Below are 16,373 nucleotides of genomic sequence, written 5' to 3' on the forward strand. Positions count from 1 at the left end.
CTACTTCTCTGGCTTGATTAATAGTAATAAACACAACTCAAGGTTTCTGTTTAGTACTATTAACCATCTTATAAATCCCTCTCTTCCTGCCATTCCCGCCTCATCTTCTAATGACCGTGAAAACTTTTTATCTTTTTTATTGTCTGAGATTGAATTTTCCCCCCCGACTGTTCCCCGCCCCGCTCAGCCGCCCTATTTTACTGTCTGAATTTGCTCCTATTTCCCTGCAGTTCCTCTTAAACACTGTAACTCATATGTGTCCCTCCTCCAGTCCCTGTGATACAGTTCACACAAAATGTCTAAAATCCATCCTTCATGTCTTAGGTCCCAGCCTGCTCTCTATAATCAACTACTCTGTCACATCTGGGTCCATATCTGACTATTGTAAAATTGCCATTGTTCAGCCTCTCCTTAAAAAACCCACACTTGACCCATCCTGGTTTGAGAATTATAGATCGATCTCCAAGTTACCTTTTTTAACCAAAATCCTACAAAAAGTCGTTACAGACCAACTCCTGAAGTTGGTTGACGGTCATAAGATCTTTGACAAATTTCAATCTGGCTTTCACCTCAAGCACAGTACTGCATTACTAAGAGTGACTGATGACATTCTTCTGCATGCAGACAAGGGTGAATATTCCATCCTTATTTTACTCAATTTAACTGCTGCTTTTGATACCAATGATCGTGCCATTTTACTTGATAGGTTATAAAACTAGGTTGGCATTTCTGGTGCAGCTTTAAACTGGTTTCAGTCTTCTTTGACTAATAGATATTTTAATGTTTGTATCAATAATCAGGTGTCCTCCTCAGCTCCCCTACTGTGTGTGGAGTCCCTCAGGGGTCGGTCCTTGGACCAATCCTCTTCATGCTATACATGCTTTCTCTGGGTCATACTTCCATTTGTTCAGCCGCTTTCAAGATGTGTCATATCACTGTCATGCCAGGTGAAACACAGATCTATTTCTCTGCCAAACCCAATAACCTGAATTAACTGTCCTCCCTCCATGATTGCTTAGCTGCCACCAAAGACTGATTGTCTCTTAATTTCCTCCACCTAAACCTTGACAAAACAGAACATCTTCTAATTGGACCTGATAACTTTGCCACTGCAGCTGATCAGTTTATTGGTCCATTTCATTCAAATATCAATTCTACCACTAAGAATCTTGGCATCATCTTTGACCAGCATGTGACTTTTGACCATGATGTTACTAAGCTTGTCCACTCTTCAGCTAAAAAAAACAGAACAAAAAAATTTCAAAATTCAGATGTATCTTGTCTTCTACAGATCTCGAGCTATTAATTCACACTTTCATTTTCTCCTGTCTAGATGATTGTAATTCCCTCTACACGTGCCTCAGTCAAGCTGCTCTTAATCGTTTACAATTGGTTAAAAATGCAGCTGCCAGGCTGTTAACTAGAACTAGCCGTAGGTCACATATTACCCCTGATATTGCATCCCTCCACTGATTCCCCGTAAAATACAGAATAAACTACAAGATCCTGTTCATAACTGCATGACCTTGCCCCCAGTTACATTTCTGATCTCTTCATTCCTTATTCCACTTCCATTTTGTTCCTCCCTTTTATCCATCCCCTGCTCCAACTGTACAACAAAAGGTGACCAAGCCTTTGCAGTTTTAGCCCCAACCCTCTGGAATCATCTTCCCCAACGCCTCAGATTTGCTGAATCTTTGGACTGTTTTAAGCAGCTTTTAAAAACCCATCTTTATAGGCCTTTTTATAGACCTCCATCCTTGTTTTTGTATTTTTTAGTTTGGTCTATTTCTCATTGTGCTATGTCTTGTAATTGTATTGTAATTGATTTTGCTTTATTTATATTTTTCATGTATTGGTGTGAAGCACTTTGTAACTGTGTTTTAAAAAGTTCTATATAAATAAAACTTTACTTACTTACTGATTATTAAGAACAGAAAGGAGCTCCATTACTCTGTATGTAACTCATTTAAATGTAGCCATTTTTGTCATCAGCTCAATCCATTCCTTAAAACAACATGGGCTAGACGACTTCCAGGGTCTCAATATTATTCTACATCCTGTTGTTGTAGCCAGACGGACCCATAACCTCTTTAGTTCATTCAATGATATTGTCCAGTAACAGACTCAAATTACATAAAGCTGGAGATTTAATCAACTGTCATTGAAACAACTGATTCAGGAGAGTAATAACATCCTCCTAGAGTATATAGGTCAGTTGCTTTAAAGACATCATTACTTGACTGAGAGTGAGTGAACAGCAACCATGACATAAATGTATTATGAGAGCTGAATATGGTGCAGGTAATCAACCTGTCACAACAAACGTGTCTCCTGGTGAGGTGCCTTGTGTTACCTGTGATATGCTAAAACATAGTGTAACAGCAGTGTAAGCAGAAAGGAGTCACAGCAATCTATCTAACAGTACTGTTTGCTAACATTAGTTAACATTAGCTAGTAAGCTAATGGTCATATGACACTAAACTAGGGTTGTACCTCAGAGAGGTTAGCAGGGGGAAACAGCTAGCCTGGCTCACTCCAAAGCCCAAAAACACACCTTCCAGCACCCCTAAAGCTCACTAATTAACATGTTATATCTAGTTTGTTTAATCCATACACACATTCATTTGTAGCTAAAATGCACTGACATAAGAGTGGTATCAATCTTCTAATGTAACTGTCGATAGCAAAGTCAATATGTGTATTTCCCACAACAAGCATGATCACTGACAGATATTAGTGCAGATTTTACTGCATGAGCTGATGTTTTGGCAAGAAAAGTGCCTTGCTTGAAGGAAGCTCTTGTTCCTCTTAAGAAGGCACATTTTTCACTGTCATCTCATGGAATACAATCTGCACTAAAATCTGTGACTCTAAAGTACTAGATTGCAACCTTTTAGGCTTATCATGACTCCTTAATATAAATTTATAAATCCTTCTTTCATTTGAAGGATTTATAAAGAGGTGAAAGTATCCAGTATTTTGCATGGAAAAAGGCTACATTTTTAAAGATGTTAAAAAAAAACTAAAAATAACAAAACAAATTTTGCGCATTAGAATCATATTTTTTTTTCTCTTGTACCATTCATCATTTTGTGACCCCCTCAGATCTATCTTGGAACACTTGTGGGTGTCTGACCCCATGTTGAGAACCACTCCTGCTTCCTCTTCAAGTCACTATACTTGCTGTCGAATGTTTATCAGTAAATCTTGTGCAGTAGATGCCTTCCTTTGGGTTTGAGTGCATATTCTACACAATGATGTATACTTTGTTGGTGCATACATTGCATTATGTAAATTAAAAATCCTCTAGTATGAAAGGATTTACTATGTATAAACTGTATATGTGTGTGTATGTTGTGAGGGAGTTACATTAAAAATGGATCAAACCGACAAAATTGCTTCACTAAGACCAAGGGATGCTGGATACTGTTCAGTACTGGGAATGATTAAAACTTCTCTGATAGACAGTTACGACACCTTTCATGTGTAAATAGGATAAAATCCTAGCTCATTTTTCCTCCTAATATGATGTTTTAGACTGTTTTCTTATATAAGATGCTGCAGAGAACAGAGCTGACAGCAAAGAGGCAACTGCTAACTAAGATCAGAGGAGATTTTGAAGAATCTGTCTACCTGAAATTCGTCAGTTTGCACCTATTACCAAAGCACATGCCTCGTTTGTAATGCCGGTACTTCGATTTGATGTCCACAAACAGTGCTTAAAAGCTTCATACATTGATTATGAAAGGTTGCAGTGGATTTGTGTTTAACTCATTTAATATGAATGATTTGTTAACACATTTGTAAACGGTTACACCAGTTTTAGTTGTGCCTGATCTAAAGCTTGAGTTGCTTATTATGTGCAAGCATGCATCAGTGCTTTGTGGGTCATTTGTGAGCATTATCTTACAGAAGTGTTTCTATATGAGTGGATATATATTAATTGTTGGTTGCATCTAATTTATCTATTTGTGTCAATAACAAGAGGTAACTTACAATATCTGTAATAAGAGGAATGCATTATTACAGTGTTTGAATATAACGTTAAAGTGGATGTGTCATGCACTTTTCCAGGCAACCTCACAGTGACTACATGACTCCAGGAAATAGTCCCTCACATAACCCTCTGTAAAACCACAATGTGTCATTTTTATACTACTGTTTTTGTACAGATTAAACAATCTAGATATAACATGATAATTAGTTAATTAGCCATAGGTAGATTTTGTTTCCTTTGGACAGAGCCACTGTAACAGTTTCCCTTTGCTTCCAGTTTTTATGCTCAGCCAAACCAACCAGCTGCTGGCTGTAGCTTCATATTTAATGTACAATTATGAGCGTGGTATCAATCTTCTCATCTAACTCTCAGCAGAAAAAGGGAATGAGTGTTTTTCTCCAAATGTCTAGCTACATCTATTCCTTTAAGCCATATGGAAAAACCTGTTTGTTACGCTACAACTGGTTGTTTCCATGTTTTATTATTTGCTATGCAAATAAGCAGATTGTTGGTGATACAGTATGTAATTCTCTTGTATTTTCACTCCTTTAGGGGTCAAATTCAGTCTGTTCCCATGCATTGGTAACTGTTATATAAAAGTTTGAAAACTCCACAGTCATTATGGATACTTTGATGCATCTCATACTTTCAGTAAGCCACATCAGCATTGTCCTGTATGCATAATCACAGTTCAGAACGTCCTCACAGGTATGATTGCTATATGGACGGTAAAATTAATTCCTGACCCAACTGTGCAATGGAACCTTGTTATTTCAACATCACAGGTCTCCACAGATTAAGCTCTGTGGGATGTCACACACACACACACACACACACACAGACAATGTTTTTACCTGCACTTTGTCGTGCAATTCCTGAATACCGCCGTCCTTGCGTGACACAGAGAACTCGGGGCTCTGTAGGATGGCCTCACCACGGGTCATGTAGCTGTGGACCTCTGTGAAGTCCACGTCAAACCTGAACACACACACACGTAGAAATATACACTTGGCAATATTACCTGCTCAATATACTTGTCGCTGTAATTTTCTATAAAAACTGCATTTTCACAGTTGCATCCTTTATTGTTCCCCCTCACTATAAATGATTTAATTTGCAGATTGCCTTGTATTTGACTACAGAGGAAAATATTCAAAGTCACACTTGTAATTGTTCTGTGCAGTTTCCTCATGCTTTTTAAACAGCCGCTAGTTCATTAATCTGCAAATTAAAAGAAAACCTTTGCCGGGGAATGAAAATGTCTCTGCATTTACACAGTATTATTTACATGAACATTCTTCAAAAGCAAAAAGCTAAAAAAAAAACAAAAAAAAAAAGCAAAAGCATCACAATGTAAATTTGTTTGGTGGTTAGATTTATTACATTTGAATATTAATTTTATAAGCAGTCTGTGATTAAATCCAGTGAACATTCCACACTTGGACTTGATTGGCTCCCCTCATTAAACAACACCTCAGCTCCATCCAATCAGGAAAATTTGGAAGCCAAGTTTTGGTTAGATGTCAGCCAATCAGGATCTAGCACTGTGAGGCATTGGTTTTCATGTCCATTTAGTTAATATTCCCTTAGTATTTGTTAAAATAATGAGGAAACCTTGATCTACACTACAGTTAAAAACAAGTGAACAGGAAACTATTCTCATACTCTACCAACTCAAAATGTGCCTAAAATACATTTGGAAGAAGTATTCAGATCCTTCATTTAACGGGGCCACCAATTCAACACATGATGATAAGTTTACTAGTAATGAAGAGTCCTACTCAGCCTGTTACAGTTGTATAAGGTGGAGGAGCTTTATTAAGTCTGAGAAAAAAACCCTGCTGATATCACAGTGATGTCATCAGTTATCTGAGCCTGTGTTAGGAGAACAGTTTATAACCGAGTCTGCATAAACTGGAGATACAGAGTTTGAAAGACATGGGCATTTACTAGGTAGGAAGAGTCAAATAAAAGAATCTATAAAGTCTATTATGGCTAATGTAGGAACTTTGTGGAATTGCTAGAGTATCACTTTAACTAGAACACACTTATTCACAAAATCTAATGAATAAACACGATAAGGAATCTTACAATTCATTTAATGTGCTGCTACAGTTAAGTGTCAAATATACACTTTTAACACGGTCTATGTAATCACTAAAGTCTAGTATAACAGCAGTGGTGGGAAAAGTGTTCAGATCCTTTACTTAAGTTAAACAGTAAAAATTCTTCAATGAGCAGCAATAAGATAGGACAGCATTGAAATCACTCACTGCTGCTAGTAAAGGGAGGGCAAGGTAATAACTAAAGATGACTCAAATGCACATATCAACACTTTGATCAACTCCACTCTTCTCTCATGTGAATTTTAGCAGCTATCTGGAGTAAATCAAACTGAAATGTAAAAGTAGGGGGGTTATTATCAGCTAAATGTGCTTGAGCATCACATGTAAAAGCACTCATTGTGAATAACAGTTTCCCTCAGAGTGTTGTATTAATAAATGTTATATTACTGGATTATTATTAATGATGTAGGTAATTAGGTAATGATGTAAGTACGTGATATAAGTAAGCACCATTTTTATGGTGAAGCAGGTTGAGGTGGAGCTAATGTTAACTTCTTTATATAGTGTTTTATAGTTTAATGCTGCGTTCACATGGATTCAGGTAGATGGCAGACTGATAACATCTGGACGGCACGGGGAAAACAAACAGTCCAATGGAATGGCAGGACAGCGAAATGAAACATGCATGACGATATGTTGCTATGGTGATGTCACAATAAAATATATTAAATAAAATTATTTTGTGTCTATTATTTTATGTAATTATTCTAGTAATACATGTAGCTTTAAAATGCAGCTTTCTCTCAGTATTCTATTGTAAACTTAAAATTAATGTTACATTCCCTCCAAAACTTAAGGTCATAGATATCCAGTTTGCCATCTACAGTTTGTCTGAATCCAGGAGAATGCAGCATCAGACTTTATACAGTGATCATATGTAAATTCTTAATCTTGGAAGTAATTACAGCTACCTGAGTGTGGTGCAGTAAAAAGTACAATATTTCCCTCTAAATATAGTGGAGTAAAAATATAAAAGAGCATAAAATGCCAGTTCTCAAGTAAAATACAATTATGTTAAACTGCACTTAAGTACAATACTTGAGTAAATGTACTTATGTAGTTTCCACCACTGCATAACAAATCCACTTCTAAGGTCGCTTGATTCACTACTCACTACAAGATACAAGATTTTCAGAAGTGCCTACTTCACTACTATCAAAGGTTCTACTTCAAGATGGCCTCTGTTATCATCATCACAGATACTCATGATCAGCATCTGCGATGTTTTATAACCTACCTGCTGAGATAAGACAGCAGAAAGGGGTGCATGTAACTGAATGTTTCAGATAAATTAGAACATTTTAAAACTTTTGATGTTATGACACTGATTTAAAGTAGACCTCTGCATAGTGATACACACTCACCTTTTCCTGAGTTCAGAATCCACAACCACTTGTCTCTTCTTCTGTGGTGGCGGAGACTCTCGGGGCTGGCGCACAGCTGACACCTTCTCCCTTGTTGTCACCTTGGTAACGGTGGCTGTGACAGAGTGGGTCAGCTCGGACTGCTGGGCCACACTGACAGCCGTTGAGAGCTGAAAGTGCACACACACACACAATGTTTTTTTTTTTTTTAACTTGGACAAGCTGCGCATGACAGCAGGTGCAATATCACTTTACAAGGATCTGTCAAAATCATAGAGATCCCAGATCACCACTTAACACACTCTCACATCTGTCTGCACACACACACTCACAGTGCAACAGTGTCCTTGAGAGGCAACGAGTCAAGGATCTGTTTCATGAATCTTACATTATCACAATAAAAACAAAGCAGGCATGTCTGTGAGGTTTCAACAACACTACAGATGTGAATGTGAGTGTGTACTCAGACTGCTGTGAGATGGTTAAGTAGCACTTTGGGATTTCTATGACTCTGACAGATTGTAACAGCAGAAGAGAGTAATAGAGAGAAATTAGAGAGACAAATGTAGATTTTATGTGTGCAGGTATTTGTGTTTATGTTAATCTACAGATTATCCACATGAGACCTGATTACTAAACACCTCCAGTGATGATAACAGACAGGGTAAAACACACAGTGTGTGTATGTTCACATTAACATATTAAAGTGTATGTAAATATGTGTATATTAAAGTGTAAATATTAATGTTAATGTTCACATGAAAGTGTGTGCTTATTGTAGTAATGCTGAGCATTGTTCACTCTTGCTGTGTGTGTGTGTGTGTGTGTGTGTGTGTGTGTGTGTGTGTGCAGGTTTGTTTCAGCAGGGAAGAGTCTAATGACAGTTAAGCAGCGAGTACAACTACTGGGATAGCCTTGCTACCATGGAAACGTGTGTGCATGAGTGTGTGCATAGCTGAAGTGGGTGGACTGTGTGTGCCCACAGAGGTCAATCTGCTAATTATCTGACTGATTATAATGGACATGTAATTGAGAGAGAGAGAGGGAGACAAAGAGTAAAAGGAAGATGGAAGGAAGCTTCATGTTGGATTCTGTCTTCAGCTGCAGAATACTGTAATGTCTGTGCATGTACAGTATGTTTATATGCAGTATACTGTATAAGTACATATGTACTTTCTGACTCCAAATCTTTTGGTTTCCTAGTGAAGATGTAATTTTCTAAAAAACGTTTCACAAATATTAAGTTTAATGTTTTTTATGAAGGCTCATTGATTTCCTAAAACAACTGGTCACTGTAGATCTTAGCAAATGTTACCCAAACGGGAAGAAATAGTGCATTTGTTGGGACTATTTTCAGCAGCGGATTAATCAACATATGGTGACAATATTTGTTATCTGCAGTTTTTTTACTGTACTACTTAAAACAAGAACATTTACATCAACTGCATTTTTATATTACGTTTCCCAGCATGTTAACATCAAAGAGACAAGCAATACACGTCTTATTCACTATCAAACACTATCAAATGTGAACATTGCCACAATGCATCATATGTGTAGAATTTTTCCCCTTCACAGCTAAACTATAAGCTAATTTAACTTGAATAAATCTAAAGAAATACATTTCTTATCATTTAGCAGATGCAGTATATCTGCAGTCACTTAATATCAGCTTCTACATCAGCCTGTCCTGGGCTCTAATTTGAGAGCAAGTGTCAACGAGAGTCAGTGGAGGCTTTATTTAGCAAAATAATGCCTGATTGGATGTTAGCATAACAAACCTTTAAAAGTAGATTGGGTGCTTGAAATTAATTACAATCTCCCTCTCAAAGGTGCCCTGGCAACTAGTTGGACTATGCCTACAAGCCTCCCAGCCTGTGAGTTTGTTGTAGGCAGTAGTCTATATTATGTGCTGCCTGAAGAAGCAGTTCAGGGAATAAATGTCCTGTTCGCTAACCTATAATGTAAATAATAGTAATATAATAACAATTGACCTAGTGCTCAGTCTAAAACTCTCCAGACGACAGGATAAGAGTATTATGCACTGCAGTATTTTTATTCAAATACCACAGAAGAAATTTGTTTTAATCTCATCACTTCAGTGAGCATGTCAGTTTTAAAAGCACAACTGTGACCACAGAGAGACAGAGATAAAAACCAGAGGATTTTACTGAGATTGTGCAGTGTCAGAAGATGATGAGGGAACAGTGGGGGGAAGAACACTGTGTGAAAAGTGATGATTGAGGAGTGATAATTGCGTGACAATGCTGATTGAAAGCACTCCTTCATCGCTGTATGTCTGTTCAGGACAGCACAGAGAAAGGACTGCACTCACAAGCGTCTTAACAGTCCAGACTCCATGCTTGCCTCCTCCATATTCTCCACTCGTGTGTAACATGAACCTCTATAGGTGTTCAATGACCCCTGTCAACCAGCCAATGCATTTCTTTCTCTCAGTCCCTCAGGCCAAAGACTCGCAGCTACCAGGACTCTGTTTCATCACAGCAGCTTTCTTACAGCAGGATAAATGTCAACTTCAGTGAGTCTGGAAACTACAAAACATCAGGATTTCATTTTGACAGGAAACCTGGGAGTCATTTGTACCAGAACAAACCAGTTTGGTAAACCAACAAGGGGCACGCCAACTATTTATTTAGGAGAAGAGGAAGATGAGCAACGACTTGCCTACTGAAGAGGTGCTGTGTTTTAATTTTCTTTGTCTATATTTAAAACACTGCCTTTAATCCAAACTTTCCCAGAGCTGTTGGAGCTGCTTTTCTTTAATCAGTGTTTTATTAATCCTGGTCACTGAGTTAAGACGTCCTGCTGGTTTTCCTTCTAATGCCTAATCACAGCTGATAAACACCTGGGAGTGAATGAAATGAACTGCAATCACTTAGCTGGTAGGCCAAACAAAAGCTGTACAGACCATGTCCTAAAGCAATGTTGTTTTAATTGGATAAACCTTATAATTATAAAACATTTACTCATGAATAACATGGTTAATTCATTGCTACTGTCTCATAACTGAAATTCTTCTTCTACCTCATCCAACTACACCCACAAATCCAGCCCTCACCTGCTCAACTGTTTCTCTGTTGTTTATGTATCATATACGGTAAAACACAGTTGTATATGTGGTGTACCTGGGAGCTGCTCATCTCCAGACTCTGGATCAGTTTGTCCCAGCGCTGGGCAAAGCTGTCCAGTCTGGCCTCCAGTTTGCTGGCCACCTCCTTGTTTTTGACGCTGGACAGCAGGTCCTGACTCATGGAGCACAGCCTGTCCATGGTGGGACGCTTCACCTCCAGGTCTGCCTTCACCGTCTGACAGAACACACACACACACACACAGATACCTGTTTTGATATTGTCTCGTTCATGACCAGGAATAGGTGGATACATTTTAAATCAGTGTACTGTGGGTTTCTATGTGGGAGTTATACAGTTTTTCTCCATTGCTAAGACACATTTCTTGAAATTATGCTTATTTCCCAAAACCAAACTCTCCACTCAAAACCATGTAGTCTTACATCTAAACCAAACTTTGCCTTCAGACATCACACAAAAGCATCAAATACACACATACACTACATAACAGCTATTACACACTGCATTACACGATTTTGACTCTCAGTGTTTCCACCTAGAGAACTGTGTGCTAACTGGGTTCCAGCTGTGATGACTTGAGTAAATGATAGTGAATGCCAGTGCTTTTTAAATGAGTACATGAGTGAAAACAGGGGAATAGTGTAGGAATAGTTTTGGGAAATGAGTCTGTTTTTTGGTAGGTGGTGTCATGGTTTAGGATGTTTAGTTAATAGGCACAGTTATAGTGTGTAAGTGATTGAGAAACACTGTAATACGATTAGTTCATATACATGTCTTTGTTTTGTTAAATGAAAGGGATTTAGAGTTCTTTTGCAGGGAGACTCACAGCAAGACGGCGGAGGCAGGCCACCATCTCTGTCTGGTCCTTCAGGTTGGAGGTCTTTATGGAGCTAACCAGCTCCTCCTTCTGAGTCAGCCAGGAGTCAAATAAACACTGTGAGGAGAAGACAGAAGAGGAGAGAAAGAGAAGGGTAAGATGAAGATGAAAGAAGAAAAGAGGAAAGAGAGCAGTGAAGAGGAAAGAAGAGGAGTGAAAAGAGGAGTGTAAAAGATGAGGGAACAAGTGAAGAAGGAGGATAAAAAAAGTAGACAAGGGAGAACAGAAGAGGAGAGGAAAGAAAGTAGAGAAGTTAAAAGAGGAAAGGGGAAGAGAAGAAAGATGAAGGAGGAGAGGAAAGGAATGGAGAAATAAGGAGAGGAGAAGAGAGGAGAGTAAAGGAGAGGAGAGGAATGGAGAAATATGAGAGGAGGAGAGGAGAGTAAAGGAGAGGAGAGGAATGGAGAAATATGAGAGGAGGAGAGGAGAGGAAGGGAAGAGAGGAGATGAGGGGAGAGGGGAGGGGAGGGGATGAGAGGAGGGGAGAGGAGGAGAGGAGAGGAGCAGAGAGGAGAGGAGATGAGGGGAGGGGAGGTGAAGAAAGGAGAGGAGAGGAGATGAGGGGAAGGGAAGGGAGGGGAGAGGAGAGGAGATGAGGGGAGGGGAGGGAAGGCGAAGGGAGGAGAGGAGAGGAGAGGAGAGAAGATGAGGGGAGGGGAGGCGAAGGGAGGAGAGGAGCGGTGAGGAGAGAAGATGAGGGGAGGGGAGGCGAAGGGAGGAGAGGAGCGGTGAGGAGAGGAGATGAGGGGAGGGGAGGGTAGAGGAGATGAGGGGGAGGGGAGGGGAGGCGAAGGGAGGAGAGGAGAGGAGAGGAGAGAAGATGAGGGGAGGGGAGGCGAAGGGAGGAGAGGAGCGGTGAGGAGAGGAGATGAGGGGAGGGGAGGGTAGAGGAGATGAGGGGGAGGGGAGGGGAGGCGAAGGGAGGAGAGGAGAGGAGAGGAGAGAAGATGAGGGGAGGGGAGGCGAAGGGAGGAGAGGAGCGGTGAGGAGAGGAGATGAGGGGAGGGGAGGGTAGAGGAGATGAGGGGAGGCGTAGGGAGGAGAGGAGGGGAGGGGAGGAGAGGAGATGGGGCGTAGGGAGGAGAGGAGGGGAGGGGAGGAGAGGGATCCATAGAAATCCAGAGAAGATATTGGTGGATGAAGAAACAAGAAGGATGGATGAATGGAAGAGAAGGGAAATGAGGAGAGAGGATTAGAGAGAAGTGTTATCATGTGGAAGGCGGTGCACTTGAGTCCATTGTCTCCTGTTCGTACAGACAGCTCTTGACTGCAGCATCCTCCTCAGGCCACTGAAACGCAGCCTATTGTCTGTGACAGCATCTCTCCCTCTCCTCAGGATTACAACACACACTGTGAATATTCCTGTTATCAGTGCACGGACAGTTCATTTCCAACCAGAGCCTGGGGTGGCACTTGAACAAGCATTTAGCCAGAGAACAAGGGAAAATGGAATTCAATGTATTTCCTGATGTTCTGAATAATTAAACAAATTCAATTTGGGTTCTGGTTCTTATGGATGTCTGGAAGCCATCGTAGCCAATGATCCTTCATTTTAAAACAGAGTGTAGAGGTTATTTCATGATAAATTTGTACTCATTTGTGTAACTGAGTAGTCATGCTCCATTTAATGGACCCCTGATGCCCCAAGTCCCACATTTTGGACACATTAGGCAAAGATGCAGTATACACACATACTTTAAACTGTAAGACTCAAGCATACCAAAGATGAATTATCTAGATTTTATTATACTCTTAAAAAAACTTACATTAACTTTGACCAGCCCCTTAACTAATTTGTCTTAATGAAGCGATATTTTGATGAAAAGGAAAACTTATGTTGATAAATCCTTACATAGAGTCAACGTTCAAGCATTAAAATGTCTTCTATATAATAAATCGAGCAGTAAACAAAGGGTGACTATGACCCAGAGGGCAACATTGCAAATCTGGTTTGGGCTTTTAATTAAGGCTGATCAGTTAATCGTGTATGATCCCATATTATGATTTTAGCTTCCTCAATTATTAATCACAGAACATGAGCAAATCGGATATCATGACACATTTAATTTCCTTTACAAAGTCCTGCTGGAGCTAAAAATATCAACTGCAAAGATGCTGATAAAGGGTGATTTTAAATACGAAAGTCGTCATAAAGAGAATCAAAATATACATTTATGCTACATTTATGAATTGTGGAGTCCTAACTGGTCTTTGGATGAAGGTATGCTTTCATTGCCTTGTGAAAGACACATATTCCTGTTGTTGTGATCACACCAAAGAGATACGTGTATGATTTTTATTAACTAGGGATAGCCATGTCAGTCAGTTGGTTTAGTCCAGACTGAAATATCTCAGCAACTAATTTAATGGATCACAATAAAATTTTGTACACACATTTATGTTCCCCAGAGATGAATCCTAATAACTTTGGTGATCTCCTGACATTTCCTGTAGAGTGAAATGTCTTGACAACTGGCAACAGTGATGGTCTTTGTGAACTTTGGTGATCAACTTTACTTTGTGTTTAGTGCTTCTTTACATTGATGAAATCTCCGATGATGTTTAAACTGTACATAAACAGCAGCTAGTAGCGTAGATATTATGAAAAGTGTATGCCTAAATGTTCAAAAACAAATCTGTGATCCAATTTACACCTGATATTGACATGTGATCTGTATCTGGATAATGACATCCAATCCATGAGTCTTTGCATAAGCCCTCTTCTTATTGATTGTACCCACATTGTGATCAGATCTCCTTATGCAATTTAGATAGCTGGAGATTGCCGACTTGTCAACAAACATGGTTTGCTTAAGCTAACAGGAAGAGGTGTAGTTTGGTGACCTTTCAACCTGCTGGAGGGATTTTCATCACGCTGCATAGACTGCATTCACACAAGGCTGAGATCTGATCACAATGAGGGACAAACCAGTTTGTTTTTCTTTAAAAATGTACATTACAGCCTCACAGAGCTGCTAACATGGCATCTTGTTGTGACAAAAGTTTCTGTCTCATTTTGCTTCCATTTGACAAAGTGACACATTTAAATTCATGATGTACAGTGGTCAAACAGCAGTGCTCCATGCACATAATAAATGAGTTGACTTGTCAAACATTACTGACATAATGTGATGTTCAGCTTAAAATTTCTCTTAAGGCTTGCAGAATGTGGGAGTAGACATGATCTGGATGAACTAATCTCATTATACATGCAGCAAATGCTGCTGTGATCCTGCCTCAGTTCCACACACACACACACACACACACACACACACACACGCTCATACCTGTTCATTAGTGAAGTGCTGCCATTTCAGTAAAATCTCTTGAAGCAGAATCCAGCGTTCTTCTGTCCATCTACAAATGGCTGCCCAGCGGTCACCTAGCACCTGCACACACACACACACACAAACACACACACATATATATAAATCATCTATTTATGTCTACATTAGTACAAAAATTCCTTTTGGATTATTTCCCCAGAGGGACTGAAACATTTTCAGCACGTTGCCTCAAAGGCTAATGGATTCACATTTCCACTTGCCAGTTTAAGTCTTTTAGCTGCCAAAAATGCAGTTTGATTCTCGTTCCTCTCTCTCCCACAGGGACGGAGCTGATCATGATTGTGGAAGGCCATGAAATTCAGAGATGACAGGAACAAGATATATCTCTAAAATCCTGTCTGAGTGCTTAGAGGCCATTGACTGTACAAATAAGATGTGAACAATGAGTGATCTGTACTTTCATTGTAATAAAATGAAAGGAAAGTAACAGGATTCTAGATCACTGCATCATAATCCAGGAAAGCATTTTAAGTTAGGTTTTTCCACTGAAATTATAGCACTTATATATATATATTTACTTTGAAATAGTGAATTTATGTTGATTGAATTCCCCTCTTTGAAATTTCCAGGTCATTTCAAGTTTCATTATGATAATAATAAGACTTTTTTTCAGGTTCACAAATGACCCTCAGCTGTACTGTATCTACAGCTAATTAGCAAATGTTAGCATGCTAACACGCTAAACTAAGAGGGTGAACATGGTAAACATTATACAGTACCTGATAAACATCAGTATGTTAGCATTGTCAATGTGAGCATGTAAGCGCACTAACATTAGCAATTAGCTCAGTAAAGCTTCACAGAACCGCTAGCATGGCTTCACCATGTTGTCCAGTATGGATCTTTGAACTATGGACATTTTCATTTTTTATCTGAATTAATGACTCTGAAAAAAGACAAAAAACCTTATAATGAAGTTTTTGAAATTGCACGACTTGAAATAATAAAACATTGGTAACATATTTCACCGCTGTAATTTCAGTGATGATTAAATTTCAACACTGAGATTAAATTTCACAGTTAGACATCTGGCTGCCTATAAAATTAAAATTCTTCAGCCTTTCTTGACTTCCATACTAATGACTTAAATGTTAATCAACAAGTAGTTTTTATTACTCTCTCCTATATTATAGACAAATTTCTTATGATACTGTAATTATTTTACCTGTACCAGCCAACAGATCTGAAAACAGTATGTGCATTAAAGTATGTGGGAGCACTGACACACACACACACACACACACACACACACACACACAGAGGCCTTGAGATGTAAAAGTTTATTTTTCGTGACTCCATTGTATCGGTGTATTGGCAGCTAGCTGTTAGCTGAGTGAAATGGAAGAGACACTCTTCCGTTCCATTTAACTAGCAAAGACAAAACCCTCAGTGTGTCCACTGAACAAAGTCATCAGAGTGACAGAGAGGCAGAGAGCAGGGAGGGCAGTGAGTGGGGGGGGGAGGAAATGAAAAGACAATGAGATGCAAAAAAGTGAGAGACAGGCGAGCGGGTAAAGACAGACATGGAGAGAGAGGCTCAGCAGGTTAA

General features: G+C 39.3%; 1 protein-coding gene across 9 annotated transcripts in view; it reads right to left on the bottom strand.

Moving 5' to 3' along the window:
• Window positions 1–16,373, bottom strand: part of dmd (dystrophin) — a 320,693-nt gene that overhangs the window by 148,824 nt on the left and 155,496 nt on the right. For all 9 annotated transcript variants that reach the window (XM_044344903.1, XM_044344899.1, XM_044344896.1 and 6 more), the window contains 5 exons: window positions 14,765–14,866; window positions 11,427–11,534; window positions 10,637–10,816; window positions 7,491–7,660; window positions 4,855–4,978 (listed from right to left, as the gene is read on the bottom strand). In XM_044344903.1, coding sequence (XP_044200838.1) covers window positions 4,855–4,978; window positions 7,491–7,660; window positions 10,637–10,816; window positions 11,427–11,534; window positions 14,765–14,866 — 684 coding nt within the window. The remainder of the gene's footprint in view (window positions 1–4,854; window positions 4,979–7,490; window positions 7,661–10,636; window positions 10,817–11,426; window positions 11,535–14,764; window positions 14,867–16,373) is intronic.

Source organism: Thunnus albacares, chromosome 24 (assembly GCF_914725855.1).
Source record: "Thunnus albacares chromosome 24, fThuAlb1.1, whole genome shotgun sequence".
NCBI classification, from domain to species: domain Eukaryota; kingdom Metazoa; phylum Chordata; class Actinopteri; order Scombriformes; family Scombridae; genus Thunnus; species Thunnus albacares.